This window comes from Rousettus aegyptiacus, unplaced genomic scaffold (genome assembly GCF_014176215.1).
Source record: "Rousettus aegyptiacus isolate mRouAeg1 unplaced genomic scaffold, mRouAeg1.p scaffold_m13_p_6, whole genome shotgun sequence".
NCBI lineage: Eukaryota > Metazoa > Chordata > Mammalia > Chiroptera > Pteropodidae > Rousettus > Rousettus aegyptiacus.
In genome coordinates, this window is record NW_023416309.1 from 86,741,753 (window position 1) to 86,767,737 (window position 25,985).

Genomic DNA, 25,985 nt, shown 5'->3' on the forward strand with positions numbered 1-25,985 from the left:
ATGAAATAAAATTTCAGATTATAATCAAAGGGTTTCTGGGTACACGTGGGACCTGAGTGAGAACACTTAGCTAGAATATCTTAATGCCATCTATCTTTGAGAGTCTTGGGAATTAACTTCTGTCTTACATGAATGTATCTGTCAGTTGGACCTGTTATCAGGTACACTAATATCATTTCTTGGAAATGCTCTTTTCCCTCTTTTTCCCTAAACTTTTCTAGCCTTCCAGAGGAACATTTTTCTTCTCTCCCTTTTTTTTTTTTAAAAGCAGGCAGATTATGACTAAATTGATTTAAGGTTCAGCTTCCCATTTCATACCAGGCACAGGTTGAGAAACAATTTCTTGTTTTTTGATTATTATTACTTTATTTCCTCCAAGACTTGACCGTATTTCTATGTTTTAGACAACCTAGAATATACTAACTCCTCTGTACTACTGACAGATTTCTGCTGCTCCTTTGCCAAATTTCTAGGACGGTTTTCTTAATCTGTTAACCCTTAAGCTTACATATTTACATTTGTTTCCAAAGTCTAATCTCGCACTTTTAATTACAGAAATACCTAAATACATAGATATTTCTATTGAAGCAGTGCCTATTAATTCCTCAAGTCAAAAATATTAAAACTGAAGTTCTGTTTTGAGTACTGTCAAATTCCTCAAAAACTTTATAATCTTTATCTATATTTATTTATTTATTATGTATTTATTTTAATTTTTTTTGCGAGGCAACCCTTGGTTGACCTCACAGATTGCAAGGACCTTGTCAGTTTACAATCCCTTATCTTTTTGTTTTCCTTTTCTACCCCTATAGCACCAGGTCTTCCTAGGTAGTCTCCCATCCAAGTGCTAACCAGGCCCAACCCTGCTTAGCTTCTGAGATCAGATGGGATCTGGCTTGTTCAGGGTGGCATTGCTGTAGACTACTTTTCAATTTTTTAAATCACTATTTAATCCCTCTCCATTTATAACCTCTTTCTTCTTCCTCCCCTCAATTTTTCCAGTTATAGTGTTTTTTTTTTTTGACATGATATCTACTCATTTTTCTTCCATTACTTCCATTTCATTCTTTCTAGCCTACATCAGTAATTTCCAAATTCTCATCTTAATATACCCTATTTTGTTTTTCCTCTCTGAACAGGAACTTTGGCTTATGCATCTTTGTATCTGAAGCAGATGTCATTATTTTGTGATAATATAATTTGATTTTATCAGTTATTTAACACATTGAGCTATGTTAGTTTTCATATGTTAGTCATTTAGAGTATTTATTTGAATTCTGTTTTTTAGTGTCATGAACAAGTCTGGAGTGAATCGTGTAGTTTGGAAACGACCTCGGCTTACTCATAATGGACCTATTAGAAGGAGCACAGTTATTGACCAGATTCCTTTTCTGGCAGTTGCAAGAGCACTTGGTAAGTACAACTTAAATTTGGTGAAATCATATTGATTTTTCTATAATATATGATGGTAAAATAAAAGAGGAGATTGAGAATTAAACCCTCATTTGGTATATAATGGGTGTGGAAATATGATGGTATTATATCAAGTGCTGTAAAACCTAATCGAGGGGAAGATTGGAGTATGGATTTCCATGCCAGTTGCTCTTTGATCATGAGTCACATTCAATGTTTTGCTTATTCCCATCTATACTTAGGGAAGTATGTGTATGCTTAGGCTTGATGTTACCCTTAAAACTATTTCTAAATGTCCTTCCCTACTTCATCCCTTTATATTTCTATTTCTCTTAAGAGTATCCAGGGAGGGGGAAAATAAAAAAATGTTAAAAAATTATGTATATATAGTATGAAAAAAATAATAAACTGGCATTAAAATACTTAAAAAAAAAAAAAAAGTCTCCAAAGCTTTTTTTTTAAGGTAGCAAAGTATATTGCCCATGACAAAATAAAAATACTTATTTCCTGGCCTTCCTGGTTTTGGAATGAAGGTTATAGCTATAGAAATATCTTACCTTGGATATGCTAGTTAAATTTTCTTCTAAAGAAAATTTATCTTAGAAAACACCAATTTTTTCCTTCTCTTCTTTCCTCTCACAGACACTTGGGTACTGACTTGGTTCCAGGCACTGTGTCAGGCTATGGCGAGATAATACAGATATACCCTGTCTGCCCTCATGGAGCAAGACTAGTTGGGGAGACAGGCAATAAAGAAGTAAGCTTGTAAATGAAATAATTACAGATTAGAAAATATCATGAAAGAAAGAAACAGGGTCCTGTGATAAAGAATAATTTAAAAGGGAAAAAACTAGTTTAGACAGTGAGATAGAAATGCTGCTTTAGGAAGGTCTTTTTTTTTTAGGTGAGATTTGATGGCTGAGAAGGAGCTTATTCTTGTGAAGGGTCTGTTGAGGAATAGTCCAGGCATGGATCCTGAATTGGGAAAGAGCTTGGCATAGTCTAGGAATTATCGAAAGGTTAGAGTTAATGAGGCAGACCTGGGCAACACCATGGCAGATCTTTTCATTCCAATCTAAGGGTAATGGGAAGCATTGAAGGATATTAAGCTAAGGGCTAACATCTGATTTGCATTTTCAAAAGACCATTCTACATACCGCTATCTCTTGTTCATCTTGGGTCATCAAATGCATATATTCCCAATCTATAATCTAGGAGAGGCAATAGGTAATAAGCAAACAAATGAGAATATTATTATTGTTGTTGTTATTATTATTATTATTATTTTAGGCAAGGCAACCCTTGGTTGACCTCACAGATTGCAAGGACGTTGTCAGTTTACAATTTCTTATTTTTCATTTTTTATGCGCACAGCACCTGGTCTTCCTACGTGGTCTCCCATCCAAGTACTAAACACCAGGCCTGACCCTGCTTAGCTTCCAAGATTAGATGGGATCGGGCTTGTTCAGGGTGGCATGGCTATAGACGAGAAAATTATTTTAAAAAGTGTCATGAAGGAATGAAATAACATGATGCGACAGGAGGAATAGTGGATGGCAGTGAAGGGCTACTTTAGAGAGGATGATCAAGGAATATTCTTTAAGAAGGTGTTATTTGAGTAAGACCTGAAGGAGGAGTAGAGGTAAGGAAAATAATAGTCAAAGCAGAGCCACAGCATTTGCAAAGGCCATTAAGCAGTTAAGGATATTTGATTACGGGGAGAGATTAGGAGGTGTACAGCATATACTCTCTTCCTACTGAATAACATTCTGATTTTCTTTTGGGAAATTATATCTCCCCTTCTGTGTGTGATTTTAGTTTAGACATTCCTATTCAGGGTCCCTTTGTAAAACATAAATGTCAGGTATACGACCCTACCTAGATCAGCCAGATTCTCTATTCTGGATTTTGAACTATGAATTTAGTAAGGATGAAGATTAAAAACAGAAAAAACTGGTCAGAATAAATTCATCCTAGTGATATTGACCTCTTTCATCAGTGTCCATTGCTGTGGTTTGGTTTTTCTGCCTACTTGCTTGGAAATGCCCTGTTTCTCTCCAGCTTCTTGTCTGTTGCATGAGCTACTTAATTTTCTTCTTGCCTCTTTGGTCTTTATTAATCTGAGCTAGAAATTGTTGTTTGCAAGCAAAGAGTCCAAATGCAGTAAGGAAAGGGCTTGTTTCTTTAAGGACTGGGAATGAAGCCAGTGTAAGAGAGGAGGTAGAGATAAAGCAGAGGTAGAGATGAAGATACTTAACCGATTAAGAAGGGCCTTGTAGGCTAAGGTAAGGAATTTGGTGAAGACATTACGGGTAGTAGGTAAGAACTAAATCTTATGAGGCTTTCAAGCCCATGGTAAGGAATTTTATTTTAAATATTTTTGGGAAGGGGTTAAAGAATAGAAATATATCATAGTAGTTAAGAGAGAGAGTCTTTGGAACCAAAATTCCTAGGTTCTAATCCCAGTGCTGTTACTTAATGTATAAACTTGGGCAAATTACTTAATATATTGTGACACAGTTTTTAGTTTAAAATAGTGCCTGTCACATAGTAAGTGTTCTATAAATGTTAGCTTTTATTATTGTTATTTATTGAAGTAGAGCAGTAACATTATCCAGTGTGTTTTTAAAGTATCATTTTGGCTACTATAATAACTGAAATTATAGGGTAATAAGATTGGAGGCAAAGATACCATTTAGGGGCCTGTAACAGCATTCAAGTCACTTTATATATTTTATCGATTTTTGTAAAACTAGAAGGCTATCAGAGTTATCCAGGTCTTTTACTCATAGTATTAAGTATATGATTCAATCGATCCTCCAATCAAGGAAAAAGAGGGGAGAAGGTGATAGTCAGCTGCTGTTTACATTTCAGGTAGTTGGTAAATTTGGGGTTGACTATTGCCATTTGTTAACATGAATGATCTTTGTTAGGAGGGCACGAGAAGCAAGTAATGAAGGGATTTTTTTTTTTTTTTTTTTTTTTAATAGGAAACAACTCATTTGACTGTGAGGGCAAGGTCTTACTTCAGGTTCAAAAGTAAGGTCAACCTTCAGTTTAAAAAAGTAGATGCCAAGTTATTTTGTATACATGAAGTATGTGTGCCAAGCATTTCAAGTAGGCTTTGAAAACCTTAAGTGATTGATTGTATAGAGGAAGAGAAGGAACAGATGAAGGACTAGCAGAAGGAGCAGTATTATTAGATACTGCTCTATTTCTTTCCAGTGATTTTGCCAAATTATTAAAATCCCACTGTATTAGAGTTCTGTTGCTCTCTAACAGAATACTCTAAAACTTAGCAGTTTAAAACATTTATTATCTCACATAGTTTCTGTGGTTCAGGAACTTGGGAGTGGCTCATCTAGGTGTTTCTGGCTCAGAGTCTCTCATGTGGTTGCAATCAAGATATCAATTATGGCTGTTGTGATCATATGAAAACTTGAATGAGGTTGGACATTTATTTCTAGGATAGCTTACTCGCACTGCTCTTGGCAGGAGGCCTCAGTTCCTTGCCCTATAGGCCTCTTGGTAAGGCTGCTTGATGTGTCTTCATGAGATGGCAGCTGGCTTATTCAGAATGAGTGATCCAAGGAAGAGTGAGATAATAGCCACAGTGTGTTTTTGTGATCGAGTGTCATAATGACACATCATCACTTCCTCCAGATTTTATTTGTTAGCACTGAGTCACTGAGTTTAGCCTAAACTTAAGTGGAGGGGAATTAAGCTCTACCTCTTAAAAAAAGTATATGAGAATTTGTACACATATTTTAAAACCACACACAGAGTTACTATTTCTTCATGATTGTTCACTCATTCATCAAATATTTATTAAATACCTGTTGTGTGTGAGGTACTGTTTCTAGTTTCTGGGGATTCTGTGATGAACAAAATAATCAAAAATTCCTAGACCTGTGGAACTTATCTCTATTTCTAGTAAAGGGTGGGGACATATGATAAACTAGGTAGGATGTATATTGTGTTGTTATTTTTGACTGAGCAGCTTGAAAGGTAGGCGTTGCCATTAACTGGTATATCAAAGATTGAAACATTGATTTTAAGGGGAGGTCAGGAGTTCAGTTTTGGACAACTTATCTTAGAGGTGCTTATTAGGCATTAAGTGGTGATGTCCATTTAGCTTCTGGTGTGGAACTGACTGTAGGTGAGGTCTTGGCTGGAGATGACAGTTGGGAGCTAGTAGCATAGAGATGGTGTTTAAAGGCTTGTGACTCAGTGAAGTCATCAAGAGATTGAGTATAGATAGAAAAGGGGAACCATCCAGTGACTAAACTCTGAGATACACTCACTGTTAAGAGATGGGGACATGAATGGAGAAAAAAGATAAAACAAGACCGAGAATAATAGCTGCAAGTAAAACACAAGGCAACGCAGAAGAGTATCCTGAAAACTAAGTGAAGAAAGTATTTCAAGACAGTATTTTGTTATACGTCAACTATACCTCAAATTTTTTTTTTTTTTTAAGGTAAGTTTAGTCTACGGCCATGCCACCCTGAACGATCCCAATCCTGTCTGATCTTGGAAGCTAAGTAGGGTCGGGCCTGGTTAGTACTTGGATGGGAGGCCACCTAGGAATAACAGGTGCTGTAGGCATAAAACATAAAATTAAAAAAATAATTAATTAAAATAAAAATAGAAAAAGGCTTATAGAATAAAGATATATATATATATTTTAAAAAGGTAAGTTTAAAATACTGTCGATAGTTCAGGTAAAAGGAAGACTGAGAAGTGACCATTGTGTTTAGCAATGTGGAGGCCATTGGTTACCATGGCAAAGTATCTTTTGGTGGGATAGTTAGACCACAGTCATTATTGGAATTGGTTCAAAAAAGAGCAAGAGAGGAAAATTTGATAGTTTAGGTGCTCTTCCTAGGTGTTTTAGTATAAAGCGAAGGAGAGAAGGAGGAATAATAGCAGTCGATGGGAAAGACCTACTAGAACAGTGAAAACTCCATGTAGAAGATAAAAGGTAGTTGTTTTAGTAATGTCCTACAACATTTTGACATAACTTTGTTAATAAATACATGGAAATAAATGAATTTTGATATAAAGAGATGTGAGAGAGGTGAAATTTAGTAATGAAAAAATAGCTTGTTTTTTCTTGATTTAAATAATTTCTTTAACATTTTTTCCACAAAAATACCTTTCAGATCTGAACATTTTTGCCAAAAAATATTTTATTACATTTTTTCGGTCCTTATTCTGTCACTCAGGGAAAACTTTAAAAAAAAATAATGGTTCTAGTTTTGTTTTTTAAGTTTAACTTGCACAATAATACTTACTGGCCCATGGTAAATTAAATGAAACTATTGAACACCATTATTATTTATGACCATTTTTCTTCTAGTTTTTTTTTGTGAAAGAAAGAAGTGTGCTTATAAAAATTGATACCATTTAGTTGCTGATGACCATAATTACATGAGTCCAGATGTAGCAAAAGTGCCTTCTAGTGGCTACCTGCTGGAATTGCGTTTGAGTCTGAAGACAAAAGGGAAATGGCCATTGAGCAGGCAACCAAAAAGGTCTGCCGCAGGCCTCTCTCATTCCTACTAATTTGATCTCAGGTGAACATGTAGATTACCTGAGCTGGTAGGATATGGGGATCTACATGGCTTTACTATATCATATGTTTCTAAGTCTGGCTATAGATAGGAATCATCTTGTGAGTTTGTTAAAAATTCAAATTCTTGGGCATTTTACTGGCAAATTGAAAGCAACTTGAGCATCAAAACAATAATAGTAGGTTTTCTGCCCTACCCAGAGAGGGGCCCATATGGCATTGATCTTAGTTCCCATGTAACTTAGAGGGAAACTTCCACAATGTCCGGAGCCCTTGAAGTTCTAAAAATGAAAGGAGGATGTCCTCAAATTCCTTGCAGCAGTAACCTACTTAGATGGCACCAACCTTGACTTCCAAATGGAACAGTACATCTACAAAAGGAAGAGTGGTGGCATCTACATTATAAATTTGAAGAGAACCTGGGAGAACCTTCTGCTGGCACCTCGTGCCATTGTTGCCATTGAAAACCCAGCTGATGTCAATGTTATATTATCCAGGAATACTGGCCAGTGAGCTGTGCTGAAATTTGCTCCTGCCACTGGAGCCACTCCTGTTGCTGGGCCAATTCACTCCTGGAACCTTCACTAACTATATCCAGGCAGCTTTATGTGAGCCAAGACTTCCAGTGGTTACTGATCACCAGCCTTTCACAGAGGCATCTTATGTTAACCTGCCTACCATCGTCCTGTGTCACACAGGCTCTCCTCTGCGCTATGTGGACATTGCCATCCCTCGCAGTAACAATGAAGCTCACTCAGTGGGTATGATGTGGTAGATACTGGCATGGGAAGTCTGTGCATGCCTGGTACCATCTCTCGTGAACGCCCGTGGGAAGTCATGCCTGATCTGTGCTTCTACAGAGATCCTGAAAAGACCAAAAAGGAATAGCAGGCTGCTGCTGAAAAGGCTGTGATGAAGGAGGAATTTCAGGGTGAATGGACTGCTCCAACACCTGAGTTCACTGCTGCTCAACCTGAAGTTGTAGACCGGTCTGAAGCCATTCAGGTGCCCTTTCTCTGTGCCTGTTCAGTTTCCTGCTGAAGACTGGAGTGCTCAGTCCACTGGGCTGCAGCCTCCACTGCTCAGTCTATTCAATGGGTAGGAACAACTACTGAGTGGTCTTACGCTTGATGGAAAATAGACCATTTCCAAAAGTTAAAAAAAAAATAACAGTAATAGGTTATAATGTTGAGAGAAAAAAGAATCCATGAGTCCATACTGATACTAAAAGGATTATAAAGAGAGGAAAAAGAAACTCTTCTTTAGAAAAGACAATAAATGTAGTTAGTATTCTAATTCTAATATCAGTTTACAACCATCACAATAACTATTGATTTGTGCAAGATGCTAAAATGTGGCACATTTGGGTGGAGAACAGGATATTTCACAGTCTCAAACTATCAGCATACAGATTACTTATCAATTACAAAAAGAAGGTCACCTTTACAGTGCTGGTAGACAGCACTTTAACCAAATGATTAAGCTTGGTATTTTTCTAATAATGACACATTGTGTCTCATCAAATGGTAAACTGAAGAGGACACAGCTTCAGCAATTTAGTGTTCCGCCCTCCCCCCCCCGCCCGCAAAAGTTTAACCTGAACACAAACTCTTATATCTAGCATGAGAACACGAGGAAACAAGTCTAAATAAAGGTTCATCCACTCTGCAAAACATCTATCCTGTATTCTTCACAATCGTCAATGTCATGAATGACAAAAACAACCTAGAGAATTATTCTGGGTTAAAAAACAATTTAAAAAATGTGACAACTAGATGCAATGAATAGTACTTAAGTGGATCCTGGATATTAAAAAAGCATTGGGACACCTGGGGAAGTTCGAATAGAGATTTTGTATTACACAGCACTAGATCAATATGAAATTTCCTGAATGTGGTTATGTAGAAGAACATTCTTATACATAGGAGATAAATGCTGAAATTTTAATATTTAGAGATGAAGTGTCTTTATGTCTGCAACCTAATCTCAAATGGTTCTGCAACTAAAACCATCTCTATGCACAAATGGCATCATTAAATAGAAAATCCCAGAGAACCTCCAAAAAGCTGCTAGAATTAGTAAGGTCACAAGATCCAAATTCAACATACATAGTCAATCATATTTTTATGTACTAGAAATGAAACAATTCAAAGTTGAAATTGAAAAACAATTTATGACTACCCAAAACAAGAATACGTATGTATAATTGTAATAAAATATGTTGATAATTTGTATAGTGAAAACTAAAACTGATGAAAGAAATCAAGGCCTAAAAAAAATAGAGATACACCATGTTCTTGGATTGTGAGATATATTATTCTTAAGATGACGTTTCTCTCCATACAGATCTATAGGTTCAGTGCAGTTCCAATCAAAACCCAGAGTTTCAGAATTTAAGCTAGATGAAATTCTGGAAATGTATTGAGGTTTAGTGAGAAAGAAAGAGAGATTGGCAAGATACTGAGGACTAATGATTTAAGAGTTGTCAGTTAAAGAGTAATTGTAAGCTCGAAAGGATGATTTTGCCAAAGCAGTGTATATACATACATACATACATATATATATATGTATGTATGTATATATGCTTATATGTATGTAGATATAGATATCTCTAGAAGGATATATAAGAATAATAGTTGTCTCCTGTATGGAGAACTGGGCAGGACAAGGATGAGAAAGGAGATTTTTCACTGTATGCTTTTTGTATCTTTTGGGTTTTGTACCATGTGAATGTATTACTACCTATTCAAGTAAACAACTTATTTTAAAATATTTTCAAATTTATGAAGATACTAATGTTAGCTTATATGTGAGAAACTGTAGTCTTTAAGGTCAAATAATCTGCATTAGATTGAAAGTCGGAAATTCTTTTTTCACCAAGATTTTAGTTTAGATGTAATAAGGATTCTAGTTTATATAAATTTGTGTTCCTCCTTGGAGTGGCAACTTTAATCCCAAATAGTAAGGAGAAACTGCTTTTGAAAGTTTTTATCATCATTTATGAACTCTGTAATTGCTACCATAGTATTTATCTTAACTATTTCCACGTTCATTTTTAAAATTTTGTCAACCAGGGAGCTTTGTTTTACTCATATAGAGGTAAATGTGTCTGAATGAGCTAACCTAGGGTATAACTGCCTTTTCGTGGTAACATGCGTTCTCTTTTGCTGCTCTGAAGGATCAATTGCACCTTTCAGGAGGACGGTTTAGCAGTGAATTTTGCCCTTTTAGAGTAGAATAATGGTTTGAATTATTCTTTCCTTAGACTCTAAGCATGTTTGAATTAGCCAGTATTTCTGATGGGAAGTAATGGAGAAGTTTAAATAAGGAAGGGAAAGGACAAAGAGCTTCATCTTGTTTAGGAAAAAGTCATACCCACTGAAAGGGGGTCACAGCTATTTACTCTCTTCTGCAAAAATCTTTGCTTTCAATTTAGATCTTTCTCCAAAGTACTTTACAACAAATAAAAAAGGAAATTTATGTATTCTCCTTTCTGTCTCCTCCTTCCCCAGTTTTTGGGAGCAAAAGAAAGGTTTATATTGTACTACTTACTTTGACTTATGTATCACAGAAGAGTAGATGGTTTCTGTAAATTGCTTTTTCTTTTTCAATTTTATTGATCTTTTTAATGGCCTGAGTCAACAAAAAGTATTCTGTTGAACTCTTTAAGGTTTATATCTAATAGGTCTAAACGGCAGAATTGTAGGCATTGTTTTATGTGGAGCTAATCAAGGAGGATAACTGTGTAAGAATTTTCTATTTTCTGGCTTACCGAAAGTGTGAACAGTCTTTAAAGGTATAGTAGGTTGTGTTTTGATGTAGGTACTTTCTTGGTCTATTAACACAAGGTTTTCAAATAGTCATTAAGACTCTGCAGAGCAAGTCATCCTGTCTTATCTTCACAGTGATCTTGGCCCTTTGTTCTTCCCTGTACAGTTTAGAATCAGCTTGTCAAATTCTACAAAAATCCTTTTGGGATATTGGTTTTAATTACATTGACTTTATAGGTTATTTTTGGAGGAATTAACATCTTTATAATATTAAGTCTTTCTATCTATGTATACAGTTTATTCCTTTATTCCTCCATTTAGACTTAAGCATTTTGGAATCTGATTGTATAATCTTGTCCATAAAAGATTTAGATACATTTTATTACATTTATTTCTAAGTACCTTACATTTGGTTACTGTAAATGGAATTGTTTAAAATTTTATAGTTTCTATTTCTTGCTATTGTATAAAAAATACAGATGACATATATATTGGGTTTGTATTTAACAACCTTGCTAGGTGTTTCCATTTTGATATTCTTTTTGGTTTCCCATGTAGAAATAAAATTATCTACAAATGATGATGGTTTTATTTTTTTTTCCTTTCCAATTCATATATCTGATTTATTTTTATTATCTTTCTGTGCTGGAAAGGACCCCCATTATAGTATTGGAAGAGAAGTGGTAATAAAAGGCATACTTTGTTCAGGTTAAGGAGTTACCTTTTATCTCTAGTTTTCTAGGAAGTTTTTTTTTTTTTTTTTAGTATCATGAATGGATTTTGAATGTCATCACATACTTTCTGTACCTATTGAACATGCAGATTTTTTCCTTTAATCTGTTGATGCGATACTGCTATGCTTGGAAATAATACTTCTTTCTTTTGCTTCCTTGCCCCTAGGTGATTTGTGGAGCTATGATTTTTTCAGTGGTGAGTTTGTTGTGTCACCTGAACCAGACACAAGTGTCCACACTCTTGATCCCCAGAAGCACAAGTATATTATCTTGGGGAGTGATGGACTTTGGAATATGATTCCACCTCAAGATGCCATCTCAATGTGCCAGGACCAAGAGGAGAAAAAGTACTTGATGGTGAGAAATGACTCAGTAATTTGACATTATTTGGTACTTTTGTTAGGGGCCTCGGATATGAACTAAGGATGTTCATCTTAAGTAAATTTTTGCATTTGCCTAACTCTTGAAGTAAATAAAACAAATTTAGCCGCTCATTAGGGGAATGAGACAGGAAATATATAAATGAAACTAGATAACAAAACATAACCACAGACTTTATTATGAACAGTCCTGACTTACTGGTCTGTGAAACCTCACCAGCCCTTTTAAAATTCACATACCATACAGTTTACCTTTTCATTTTATTTTATTTTTTATTTTATTTTTTAGGCGAGGCAACCCTTGGTTAACCTCACAGATTGCAAGGACCTTGTCAGCTTATAGCCCGTTAATTTTATTTATTTATTTTTTGCGGCTGCAGCACCTGGTCTTCCTAGGTGGTCTCTAAGTACTGACCAGGCCCGACCCTGCTTTTTTAGCTTCCGTGATGAGACGGGATTGGGCTTGTTCAGGGTGGCATGGCCATAGACCAGTTTCCTTTTTTAAAATATATAATTCAGTGGTTCTTAGTTTAGTCTCAAAGCTGTGTAACCATCACCACTATCTAATTTCAGAACATTTTCATCATACCTCCCAAACAAACCATATAATCATTAGCAGTCATTCACTAGCTCCCCATCCCCTGGCAATCACTAATCTTTCTGTCTCTATTTGCCTGTGTCGGATATTTCATATAAATGAGATCATACAATATGTGGTCTTTTGTTTCTGACTTCTTTCACTTGAGCATGTTTTCAAGGTTCATCTTATCTATACTTCTCTCTATACTCCTTTTTACGGCTGAATAATTTTCTCTTAATGGATATACAGCATTTTATTTATCCATTTATTTATCAGTTGATGGATACTTGACTTGTTTCCACTTTTAGCTGTTATGAATGACACTGCTGTGAACATTGATGTATAAGTTTCTGTGTGGACATGTTTTCAGTTCTCTTAGGTGTATATCTAGGAATGAAATTGTTGGGTCACAGGGTAACCAAGTCACTTATCTTGTTTTTAGTCAGTGTCAAACCTAGAAACAACTATCAATGAGAAAATCTTTTTCTTTCCTTCCTGACTTGCTTGAAAATTGATTTTCTCTTTATTCTGAGAAATGACGAAGTAAAGAGAATTAGAAGAGTGCAGCATTGTTGATGGCAAGGAAAGGGAGTTTTTTTGGTTCTTTTTGGAAAGAGAGTTTTGGAGTAGTAGTCAACAGTGTCAAATTCTGCAAAGAACTAGAGGCAGATGGATGAGAACAGTGTTTTGGGTTTTATAGTTAGGATCTTTTATTAGTGACCTTCAAGGATGAAGAGTTTCAGTTGATGTAATAAGGTCTCAAAAGGGATGTTTTAGTCTTAAGAGGAAGATTAACAGTACAGAGAAATAAGGGATATTGATAGAATGAAAGTTTAGAGCACATGGAAATAACTGGAATCAGTGGCTCAAGGGGATAGGCTATCCTTGGAAAGATGATCTTTCTCTAAGATGGGAAAAATGGTAAAGCTATATCTTGAGGTGAAAAGGAGGGAAAATGAAAGAACTTGTATTGCCTCCATTCACTCAGCTAATATTAAGTACTAAGTACAGGTAATACAAAGATAAAGAGAAGATGGTTCTTGCTCAGTATTTATTATATTATTACAAATAGGATATAAAAATAACTGTCAATATCATTTGACTGTCAGTTGTTTAAAGATAAGAGTTGTCTCGATTAATTTTTATAGCTTGGGGTTAGCATGTTGCATTGTTCAGTGACACCAGATGTAAAGAAAGATTAACTGAAATAAATACTTTTTTATCTGTTGGCTTTAGAATTCTTTATGATGATAGAGAAACAAACATTTCAGTGAAATGGGGAGCCCAAAAACCAATCTCTAGTGGATTGAGAGAACCTATTTATAAATGCCAAAGTGTTTTTGGAAGGAGTATTGAAGGAAGCATTCATGTAACAGTATTTAGAACATGTGTTATGAGCACTGAGAAGGAGAAGATAGGAAATTGGAGAAGAATCCATAAAGAAGTTTCATGGATGAGAGTGAAATTTGCATAAGTCTTAAAGGTGGGGTTGAATTTACCTGGTAATAAGAGGAGGAGAGAGAAACTTTCCAGGAAAAAGAATAGGGTATATAAAATCAAAGAGAAAAGACAAATATGACATATTAAAGTTTCATGTAACTTAAAAGGTTTAAAGTAGCTTGATGTAACTGGCAAAAAGGGTTTTGAATGGTTTGTCATAAAGTTAGGTCTTTATAATCAGGAAGTAGTTATTGAAAAGCTGCATTTTAGAAAGCTTACCCATTTGCAGGTTATAATATAAAATAGAGGGTAGCTGATAATGGATGTGAGGATTCTAATTATTTGGAGGTGTAGGAAAACCATCTAGCCCCTTAACAAAATTAAACTGATTCAGAGTTGGCGATAAAAAAGAATGGGTGGCAGTGTTGTATCATGAAGAAGCCCTAAGAAAAGGTGAATTTTGATGAATGGGGTCTTAGTTATAAGGTCTATCTCCACTTCTCTTAACATGTTGATTCTTATTGCCAGCATAACTGATTTGATTTTTAATAATGGATCTTCTAGACTTCCTCTTTGGAAGCTGCTGTTATATTCCAAATAAGACATTTTGCAAGCATGATCTCTGAAGTATGACAGCACTGATAAAAATTATGACAATATATACACACAAGAACAAAAATACATGAGTAGTAGACTTGACAGACACGGGTTTTTGAGGAGGAAGAATATGACACCCAAATTTCTTTCTTTTTTAGAGAATTGCGTTTATTAATGAAGTTTGGGCTATTCATTTAGAATCATCCAAAAGATTAAAATAATTTTGAAAGAAGCTAACAGTATAACAATAGAGACAGATTAATTACTAATCCATAGTGGAAACTATGATCCACAAATTCTTATTTCAAACTGAAGACATGATAAAATAATGGTAGATTAAAAAAATTATACATTAACCAATGACTAGATGGTCAAATGAAATAAAGATCCAGAATATCGTAATAGCCTCAGTAAGAAAATTCAGTATGTTGTTTGTAGGTTTTATCTATCTACCTATCTATGTATGTACGTACGTATGTACGTACTTATGTATTTATGTTTGACACCCGAATTTCTGACAGGTGCCTGGTAGCTATTACCAGGAAGAAACACTTTATTTAGGGGGAGAGGAGAGATAATTAGAGTTCCGATATGGGTATGTTGAATTGGAGGTAGCTGGGGTTCATCTAGATAGATATTTTGTTTGGTTGTTAGAAATAATTGAGAGAGAAGCCTGTACATATTAATTTGAGTGCTAATAGGAGTTAAGTAAAGCTGTGACAATTTATGAGATCACCTAGTGAGCCTTTATGGTGGAAGAAAAGGACATGATGTTAGGTGGCACAAATCAGCAGAAACTGAGCTGAGGGAGGGAAAATTTCAAGTAAGGTAGTGGAAATGACTTATATAGATTTATTTTCTATATGGCTTTTCTGAGAAAGGAAACAGGCACACCGAAAAAGTGAAAGATAAAGGAGTCCTTGAGTGAGTTCTCATTGAGCTGTTTGGAGAGTGATGAAAGATGTCCACTGGAGAATGTGATTTATGAATTAGAAATTAGTGCTGCCTTTCATCAATTGTGAGGTGCATGTTTTTTCACATGAGAAGGGGGAAATGATAGTGTTAAAAAAATCCCAAGTAATAATATCTTGGGAATGTAAGGATGACTTAATGTTAAGGTTTTAAACAAAGCAACTGAGGAGAGTTATTTGCAGTTTGCCATCATCAATGTGTTGGAATATGGTAGCATGCCTAAGATCAGACAACCCCAACAAAAGGTGATTCCCTATTTTTTCAAGGAAAGGATGGGAAAAAAAAGTTCTTTCTCCAATTTGAATATATACATTTCAGGGATATAGATGACAGCCAAATGACTTATAATACATTTTATTTATTTATATATATATATATATAATGCTTATTGTATATATAATACTGTGTAGTAGATTATATAGTACATTATACATTAATATTTTTATATTTAGAGTATGGTAATATATTTTATCACATTACATAAAATAACTAAATTTTTTTTCACTTGAAGTTCACTGTAGGTCATGATACATTTTTACATTTTTTTCCCCAACCATTTCCACTCTTTCTAGAGGTACTTTTAAAAACATGTTGCTCTGTTTTCTAGAGCACATTTTCATTTCTGTTCAACTGAAACTTAGCAATTACTGATTCCATGTGTGGTGCTGAAAGTTTTCTTCCAAGCCACATTTATTACACAACATGAGGTCATTGAAGTTTTTTTTTTTTTAACTCTTTCTATTGGTAGGTATTTTATCTCTCTATACCATAACTACTTATTGTGTTGCTTTTTTCCTCATATGAGTGACATTGACCATTTTTATATTAAAGAGTCATTTATATTTCCTTGTCTCTGAATTTTGTTCATGTCCTTTGACAATTTTTATTTTGGGTCATTGTCTTTAATTTGCAGAAGCTCTTATTTTAAGAGGAAATTGGCCCTTTGCAATGAGTTTTTTTTCCCCATGCTTGATTATCTCATTTGTGAAATTAAAAAATTTTTTTTTATCTATAAAAATGCAGATGAAATTAAACTACAGGCTAAGGCCTTGTATTATTTTTTAAAATTTAGAGTAATATTATTTTAACATAATTTTGGGCTCTGTGGATAATGTTGGAAATTTTGGACATTTAATTAATTTAGGCCATATGAACACCTAATTTTTAATTTGATAAAGGTGTAGTGGTGACATAATTTGAATTGTTACCTTTCTTCTTTTTAAATACAGGGTGAGTATGGACAATCTTGTGCCAAAATGCTTGTGAATCGGGCGTTAGGCCGCTGGAGGCAGCGTATGCTTCGAGCAGATAATACTAGTGCCATAGTAATCTGCATCTCTCCAGGAGTGGACAGTCAGGGAAATTTCACTGATGAAGATGAGCTCTATCTGAACCTGAGTGATAGCCCTTCCTATAACAGTCAAGAAACCTGCATGATGACTACTTCCCCAAGTTCTACACCACCAGTCAAGGTATATAGTTCTATAGTATTTAAGTTGTTTCAATAGATTTTCTTTGGTTAGTGATGCCTAAATACAGTTTTCAGATTCCTTATATAATAAGATTTTAGATTTGAACTAGGTTCAAGAAAGTGATGAATCTTTGTCACGTAATTATCATTGAGCCATCTTCACATTGGTCCGTACTCTTTTGAATCCCAGCTGTGTACAATATCTATTTAAGAGGTGACTAGATGTGGTCCCTGAAGAATATTAATAACATTTGAAACTTACTGATCCCCTTCTAACCCTATGAACATTTTAATCATTTAAAAGTTTGTGAAGCACTTTCATATATTTTTCATTTGAACCTTATAACCCAGAAAGGCAGATATTGCAGATGTTATTCCATTTTATAGATAATAAGATTCAGAGATTAGACAATTGGAATAAGATCATACAGCTTCAAAATCTAACTGGACCTTAGGATATTAAACCTTAGAATTGGTTGTCTCTTAAGGTAGACAAGAAACTTCATTACTATTTCTTGTCTATATTAACACTGAATGAATTTAAGATATGCTGTGAAATAAATGGTACCATATTTTCCTTTTTCTGATTTCACCCCATTTGTTTCCTACTAAAAATTAGTAGTATTAATAACTGCTTTGATATATCTGACCTTCTGAGAATGCTTTCAGAAGACTGATGATTAAAATGGGAAATATGACATGTGCTCAGGCAATTTTTTAAAGGTTTTCAAAGCTACACAGTACAAAGAATTTAATTAATTTTGAGTATTCCAGTCCTGTGTTCAGTATTTTGAAATTTACTGCCCTGTTTTTTTTTTTACTTCACATATATATATGGAAACTTAATTTTTCTTACATGGACTTTTCATTTAGAAATTGGTATATTAATATCTTATATCTTCTTAAAATAATTCCTCATCAAAGTTTTCTTTGAAAACCCTTGAATAATAATGCAAATTAATACCTTTTAAAGTCTCTTCATTCTCTGTTGAGAGTTGTGAAGGAGCTCTTATTCAATTGAGTATTTGCCTATTTCTGAATTTGAATTTATTCATTACTGTAATGTTCCCTAATGTATTCGTATTTGAATAACTGACTTTAAGGCAGACTAGAGAAGGAGGCACTGGGGTGGAGGTAAGGAGAGGGGACAGGATATTTTGATAGGAATAAATATTCTTAATATTGATCTCAAGTAAAAATTATTGCAGTCTGCTGATTGACATTAGTAAGATTGTACATGGATTGCACTTAGAATGTTTTAAAATTATTTCTAAAGTTCTGAGAAATAATGATATAATAGTACTAAAGTAAAGATAAGGAGATTTATGTGTGCAGTAATGTACATGTAGGCATGGTTGTTAAACAATTGGCTTCACACAAATATGGGAAAATAGTTAGAGCACTTCAGAATAATTAGTATTGTTGGCTTTGACCTAACAAGTAAATAAAGGCTAATTAATTCTGCTTAAGAAACTGTGTTTATATCTTAATTGACTTAACTGTGAGTACCCCAATTAGCTCTGATTTATTTCATTGTTATAGCAATCCCATGTTTAGTAACATCTAGATACATATAATGACATTTGGTTAATTTTGGATAGGTTTTAAGACTTACCCACATTTAAACTAGGCATTTGAGACTAGGTTTATCTGTCTATAGATTTGTCAGCTTCTGGTGAATCCTAATGTGAATCATAGTTAGACCTTTGTTTTGGAAAAGACGAAGTAGAAAATAACTGTTTAAAGTGATATTACTATGGCACACATTCTTTTTCTATCCTTTGCTTGGGGCAAGACTAAATTTAGCTGCTTTTTACAGGCCATGAGCTATAGGAACGAGGAATTAGGAAGAGATATCTTTCAGAAAATTAATACAGTTTCAGTTGTTACCTAGGCACAATTCGTAATTAGTTGTTTAATGTTGGATCAATAGATGGAGCAACAGAGTAGTGAAACTTCTAAAGTATGTACTTTTAGGAGATAATCTCTCAATATCACAAATGCTTTATGAACATATAAGAAGGCTTAGCAATACAAGTAATTAATCTGGGATGAATCTAAGAAACCCAAGCAGTTGCCTCTGCTAACAGATACAATATATTCCCACAGAATGCCAATAAAAAGAGAAGGAAAAGGAAAAGCTCAAGGAAAAAGTGGGGGGAAGAAAAGCCAGCGCACCTGTAGTGTCAGAATAATAATCTGTGAAGTTAAAAAGACACAGCACAACAGAAATTACAATAAATTGTGTTAACTCTGAAATCATCCCATTGTTTTTCTTTTATAAAAGAATTCCATCTAATGTCTAACTTTGTTATACAAACTAGAGCATTTTCCTATGAATGGCTTGATAAGTACCTTTTTCTTATTGTGCCTAAATTAGTGGCATGATTATTTGGTAGTATGAAGCCTTTTGTCTACAGAACTTAATCTGCTGCCTGGTCTTGTTGCAAATCCTTTTTATATATATTTTTAATGATACTCTTGGTCACCAATTACTTATGACTAGATGTAGTTTTCTGTGATCAGCCAGAACATGCTTGTGACCAGGGTGGGCACTGTAATCAACCTAATGCAGAGATAAACTCACATATGACTCTTGTTGATATTGTTGAAATCCATATGTAAATATTCTAGAACAGAGACTGTCCTGTTATCCTGTCTCAACACTGATACTTTGAAAGAAGGTAGCTGCCCACCATCTAGTCAGTATTAAAAGAGATAAGAATTGGGCTTTCAATAAACTATGCAGTGTAAACTAACTAAATAAACCAATGATCCCAGAAAGAGTATGTTCTTAGAAAAAAAAAAAAAGCAGCAGTCTATTTGAGGCAGTACCAAATTAGAAACCTAGGGTTTCTTATTTCTAGTCTTCATTGGGTCTAAGGTCAATATATTTTTTTCAATAAAGCGTGTTTGTGTTTATGGTTAGATTGAAATGCTTCAATTTCCCTTTTCTTTTTAATTCTAGGAACATTAAAGGAAACATATTAATATGCTTTTATATAGCACTTTTTGAAAGGTGTTTATTCCTAGAGGATTTTATATCAGAAGAAGACCAGATAATATGACCTATAAAAGGGTTTACTTAGCCTTTTTGGAATATATTTATATTTTAATAACTTATTAAAGTTAAGAAAAAATGATTGAGAGAAATGTTATATAGTTGGAGGAGAGTTACTATTTATGCTTAAACTCTGTCCTTGAGAAACTATTAAGACAATGATTTTATAAATTATTATTATTGTGGAAAATTGAGTTTGTAAGAATGTTCTTATCTGTCTGGAGATGGGAGGATATCCTTCCTGAGTGTGTAGATCTAGAGCACTACAGCTAAAGGAGTGGTGCATATCAGAACCACCTGTGAAGCTTTTTTAAAAAACAGTACTTGAAAGTTTCCATGTGATTTTAATTGATTTCCTTGAGAATTATCCAGCCATATTTAGTGGTTCTCATATATCCTGCTTTTCTCAAATCACAGAACAGTGTCTAGCAAAGCAACAGTCTGTTTCCTTATGGCATAGTTGCTGTAATATTGTACTTCACATTTTCCACACTACTAAATATTCAGAAATTAAATTATAGAAAATAGGAAATTTAAAAAACCCACAAAATTTGTCATTTAGTCTAATGAAACCCCACCTCCCCAATGTTTAAGCCGAATTTTTGGATAAATTATTTCTTACTTGGTTTATCTTCATTTTTCAGTTGCTGGAGGAGGACCCGTGGCCAAGGCTGAACTCTAAGGACCATATACCTGCCCTTGTTCGTAGTAATGCCTTCTCAGAGAATTATTTAGAAGTCCCAGCTGAGATAGCTCGAGGGAATGTCCAAGCTGCAATCATACCTTCAAAAGATCCAGAGCCACTCGAAGAAAATTGCACTAAAGCCCTGACTTTAAGGATACATGATTCTTTGAATAATAGCTTGCCAGTTGGGCTTGTGCCTACCAATTCAACAAACACCATCATGGACCAAAAAAATTTAAAGATTTCAACTCCAGGTCAAATGAAAGCCCAAGAAGTTGAAAGAACCCCTCCAGCAAACTTTAAAAGGACCTTAGAAGAATCCAACTCTGGCCCTCTTATGAAGAGGCATAGACGAAATGGTTTAAGTCGAAGTAGTAGTACTCAGCCGGCAAGCCTCCCCACAACCTCACAGCGAAAGAACTCTGTTAAACTTACCATGCGACGCAGACTTAGGGGCCAGAAGAAGATTGGAAATCCTTTACTTCACCAGCATAGAAAAACTGTTTGTGTTTGCTGAACTATATTTGGAAAATGTTCCCCCCTCCCCAAATTTAGGATATGAGGGCTTTTTGAAGTTGGTGCCGAAGTTGAAATTTTTTTAAAGGGACAAAATAAAAATAGTATAGTTTGACTTTTTAGGATTCAGCAGTTTTATCCTGGCCTTGTACTTCCTTGTATTATAATTGTGAATTTTATAGATGTTAGGGTATAAGTTGCTGTAAAATGTGTGTAAATTTGTATCCTTTACACAAACTCAGTCTCTGATACACAGTAAATGTAACAACAGGGCTAACGGTTAAAAAAAATCAAAAGACTATTAGATTTTAGAAATACTTTTAAGCTTTTAAAAATGCTTAAGAAATTTGTATAGTTACTTGTGATGAAAACTACACAACTTTTTAAATTATTAAGCAAACTGGAAAAGTGACGTATTTTCATAGTGAACTGTGTTCCACTTAATGTTTCTTAGAGACAACTAGTGTCTTTTAAAAATTATTTTTTATTTCTAATTTCATAATTCAGAACTAAATTTTTCATAGAAGCAGAAGTGTTGAGCCATGCTCAAGTAGCTGGGTATTTAGTCTCCTTGTCCTAATTAAAATACTATGCAGTGTCTGATTTCTGTAATAGTTTTCTAAACCATTAATCATCAGATATCCTCACCAAATCTTTGGAGTAGGAGGAGGTATATTTATCTAAAAAGATGCCCTTCTTAATCATCCCAGACATTCAGTGGCATTACTAGGTCTTAAAGTAGTTACTCCCTCCAGTGTTTGCATAAAATCTGTGAAGTTTTTCTTGCTATTTCAATAATGGATGGTGCTGCTAATTCCCAACATTTCTTAAATTATTTTATATATCATACAGTTTTCATTGATTATATGGGTATATGTTCATCTAATAAATCAGTGAACTGTTCATGACATTGCTGGTTTTTTATTGTTGGTTTTAATGATTTAAACTTGTGGCATGATCATGCTTTTATAGTAACAATTTAAAATACATGTAATGTTCATTTTTTCACTCTTGACACTTAATTTAGAATACATTGAAACAGGCGAAATATCTAAGTCTGTTATGGCTTATGAGTGTTTGATGAAATATTATGTAGTAATTGAAAATGAATAAAACTGTGTACTTTGGTAATATAGGCAAAAACTAAAAAGAACTAATACTAAAACGCTAAGAGTATGTCATTTTGGTGTGGTGAATTATTCTATGAGAAATTTTTAAAATTTATTAACTTATTAGAACAAGACTACTCATTGAGAGATCAAAGTGTTGATTCATACATTCAGCATTAATTATGCACCTATAAAACTAGGTACTACACAATTGGAAGCATCTAATTTTTCATAAGAGGATTTATTAAGAATCTGTGGTCTGGGTAAAACGTTAATTGTGGCTAGATTTTAAAGAGGATTTTAGGATACTGAGGAGTTTGTTTTTCAGATCTTTCCAAGATAGAGACATAGCAACTAGCAGACACTTTTGGAATCACTTTCTTGCGAAGAGTTTTTTCATCTTTCAGTCCTGTGATACCATGTTAGTTACACCAAATAGAGATTCAAATCTGAATAAATTAAAGAAAGGAAAATCCATTTAGCTACTTTTCATTTTTTTCTGCCAGTGGTTGTAAAGACAATAGCCCTATACATGCAGTTATAATTTCCTTTTCACTAGAGTAGATTAAGTAATCTCAATTTTTTCAATCACATTTTAATGCAAAAATGCCACAGCATCAATTCTTTCCTAGATCACATTTTTAGTGCAATAGAGGCCAACTGCATACCATACTAATAGTTATCTAATGCTGGAAACATTTTTGTTTTTGAAACATATAACTGTGAATGCTAAAATTAGCTCTTATCTGTATGTGTTCCCGGGGCTATGTTTAGGCCTGTTCTTTAAGAGAGTTGATGATATTACGCAATCACAAATGTTTTAATGTTTCTATTTTTATTTAAATTTTATTTGCTTTACGTAACAGATCAGTCATATAATAAGTGATGGAAAATTCATGATGTATAAATTGGAACATAATGAAAAACCCACCTCAGTCCCCAAGGCAGCCATTTTGAAATCCCCAATTTGTATGTTCCTTCAGTGATAATCTATGTATGGACGTGCAACTATACAGTATCTGTCTCAATATTAGATTTTGAAGATTTCTCCATATCAGTACATGACAGAGGCCCCTCATTCTTGAGTATTTTAGTCTGTGGATATAAGGTATTTAACTTTGCCATTACTTAACTATGTTCACTAAAAGGAAAACACTATTTCTTCCTTTACTCACACAATACTATAATGCCAGATGTGTGGGTTTTCCTACATCAAGCAATTCAGTTTTCTGAAGACACCAACTGGATGTCCTACAATTCAGTCATGACACTACCTGTAGTTATCAGATTTCACAAACTAAGGGCCCAGTCTCACAAGACTGCCCCATTTCAGACACCAATTGCAAGTCACAGATCGTCACACATATGTCTGACCAACTGGTGAAAAATCGGGGTTCCTACAATCCCCTCCACAGGTTTGATAATTTGCTAGAACAGCTCACAGAACTCAGAAAACATTTTTACTGGCTTACTATATAATAAAGGATATAGATGAAAAGATAAATCAAGCGAAGTCCAGAAGGGTCCTCGCTGCAGGAGCTTTTGTCCTCATAAATTTGGGGTGCATCACCCACTTGGCTTGGGAGTGTTTACCAACCTGAAAGTTCTCTGAACTCCATAGCTCAGGGATTTTTACGGAGGCTTCATAATGTAGGCACAAATTATTAACTCAATTTTCAGCCTCTTTTCCCCCAAGGAGGATGGTGGTGTGGCTAAAAGTTGTAGTAGTGGCTTGTTTTTTCTCCTAACCAGTCCCCATCCCAAAGCTATCCAGGAGCCCACCAAGAGTTGTTTCCTAAGAAAAGACTTATCAAGAAATTCCAAGGGATTTAGGAGCTCTGTGTCAGAAACAGGGGTCAATGACCAAAGACAAAAGATGCTTGGAACAAACGCCTTTAATAGCCAAGGAAATTACAAAGGTTTTAGGAGCTGTAGCCAAGAGCCTGAGACAAAGACCAAAATCTGTATTTCTTATAATGTCACTTCCACACACATTCCTTTCAATATTTTGGAAAGCAGCTATGGACACCACTATACCACCAACGCTCTTTTCAATATTTTGTAGAACGATAATTATTGATCTATTTATCTTGTGCTTCAAAGATTAAAACAGATATTATATATTGCTGTATAATAATACCTCAAAATTTAGCAGCTTAAAACAAACACCTCCAGTTTGTGTCAGGAATCGGATTGACTTAGCAAGGTTAGTCTTGTGGTTGTAGTCAAGATATCAATCAGGGCTACAGTCATCTGTAGGCTTCACTAGGGCTGGAGGACCTGCTTCCCACAACAATCACTTCAGTTTCTGGTCATATGTGTCCCACCCTAGGACTTCTCACAAAATGTAGGTTAACTTACACCCAGAGCAAATGATACCAGAAAAAAAAAGGCAGAAACCACAATGTCTTTTGTAACCTAACCTCAAAAGTACCATGTAATCAATTCTGCCGTATTTTATTAGTCACACAGACCATATCTGAAACAATAAAGGAGGCAACTACACAGGGCATGAATATTGGAGGTAGACATCATTATGGGCCATCTTGGAGGCAGTCCATCAAAATCTAGAAAGAATATAGGCTTTTTGGCATTACTTTCATAAACCATATACTAGGTTTGTTTTGGTAATGACAATAAACAGTGCTATTTTCATCATCTTCCAGATTTGAGAAGATCTGGAAGTGAGGTATTTTAATGCAGTGAGGTATTTTAAGTGTATTTTCCCCTAAATATATCATGTCACTAAGAAAAGTTGAAAACTTAAATTTTAATCTTTGAGGTAAAGTATTTTGGCAGTATGAATGGTTGCATTAGGGATTACATATACAAACTTATAGTCTACTCAAGATCAATATTTTACTACTTAAAGTAGAACATAGAACACCACAATATTACCCTATCCTATTTATGTTATAGTTGTTTTATATATTACATCTATATACTTTGAAACCCCTTTGGGCAATGTTACAATTTTTGCTATAATTTAAAATGAAACATTTTAAAGAACTCAAGAGACAGTCTATGATATTCACCTAGAATTTACCATTGCTACTGCTCGTCCTTCCTGATATTCTAAGTTTCCTTCTAGTAGGAAACTTAGCACTTTAGAAAATATCTCGCTTCCTCTGGCCTCTATAGTTTCTGATGAAAAATCTGTACACATTCAAATAGGCACTGCAGTTTTTCTCTGGAAACTTTCAAGATTTTTTGTCTTTAGTTTTCAGCAGTATAGTTATGATGCAGGAACAGGGTGGTGCGGGGGAGGGGGTAGGGGGTGGTGGGGAAAGACCAAGCCCTGCAGAGAGAGGAGTCAAGAGTGTAGAAAGAATTCAACACACGCACCAAAGTTAGAGTCAAAAGGAAAGTTTATTAGAAAAGGGATAACACTCCACAGACAAGAGTGTGGTCTGCTTTCAGAGGCAGAGAGTGAGAAAGACAAACAGTAAAGGCTCTGAGGGGGACCCTGAGTGTTCAGGGAATTGTTTATATGTCATTCTTTAGTTCTCATTTCCTTTGATATGGAGATACAGTGAGGAAGGGGAAGAGCATGTAGCTTGAAAAGGTAAGAATACTATGTAGAGTGAAAGGTCTGCTGGCAGTTCTCAGCCTTTAATCTGTATGTTCCCCATGGTTTTGGCCATAGGGAATGATTCTTGGTTGCTGTTTCCCTTTCATAGGT

The 25,985-nt window shown here is 34.6% G+C and overlaps 1 protein-coding gene and 3 pseudogenes across 3 annotated transcripts in view; 2 read left to right on the top strand and 2 right to left on the bottom strand.

Annotated features, from left to right (window-relative positions):
- Positions 1-22,375, top strand: part of PPM1D (protein phosphatase, Mg2+/Mn2+ dependent 1D) — a 44,762-nt gene extending 22,387 nt beyond the window's left edge. For 2 of the 3 annotated variants that reach the window (XM_016143374.2, XM_016143375.2), the window contains exons 3-6: positions 1,289-1,413; positions 11,659-11,849; positions 16,691-16,933; positions 20,638-22,375. In XM_016143374.2, the coding sequence (XP_015998860.1) occupies positions 1,289-1,413; positions 11,659-11,849; positions 16,691-16,933; positions 20,638-21,195 (1,117 nt within the window). In that variant the 3' untranslated portion in view covers positions 21,196-22,375. The remainder of the gene's footprint in view (positions 1-1,288; positions 1,414-11,658; positions 11,850-16,690; positions 16,934-20,637) is intronic. The other variant, XM_016143376.2, reaches the window with a different exon arrangement.
- Positions 804-922, bottom strand: LOC118604693 (annotated as a pseudogene).
- On the bottom strand, positions 2,779-2,900 carry LOC118604164 (annotated as a pseudogene).
- LOC118604309 lies at positions 5,903-6,021 on the top strand (annotated as a pseudogene).
- Positions 22,376-25,985: the final 3,610 nt, after the last annotated feature.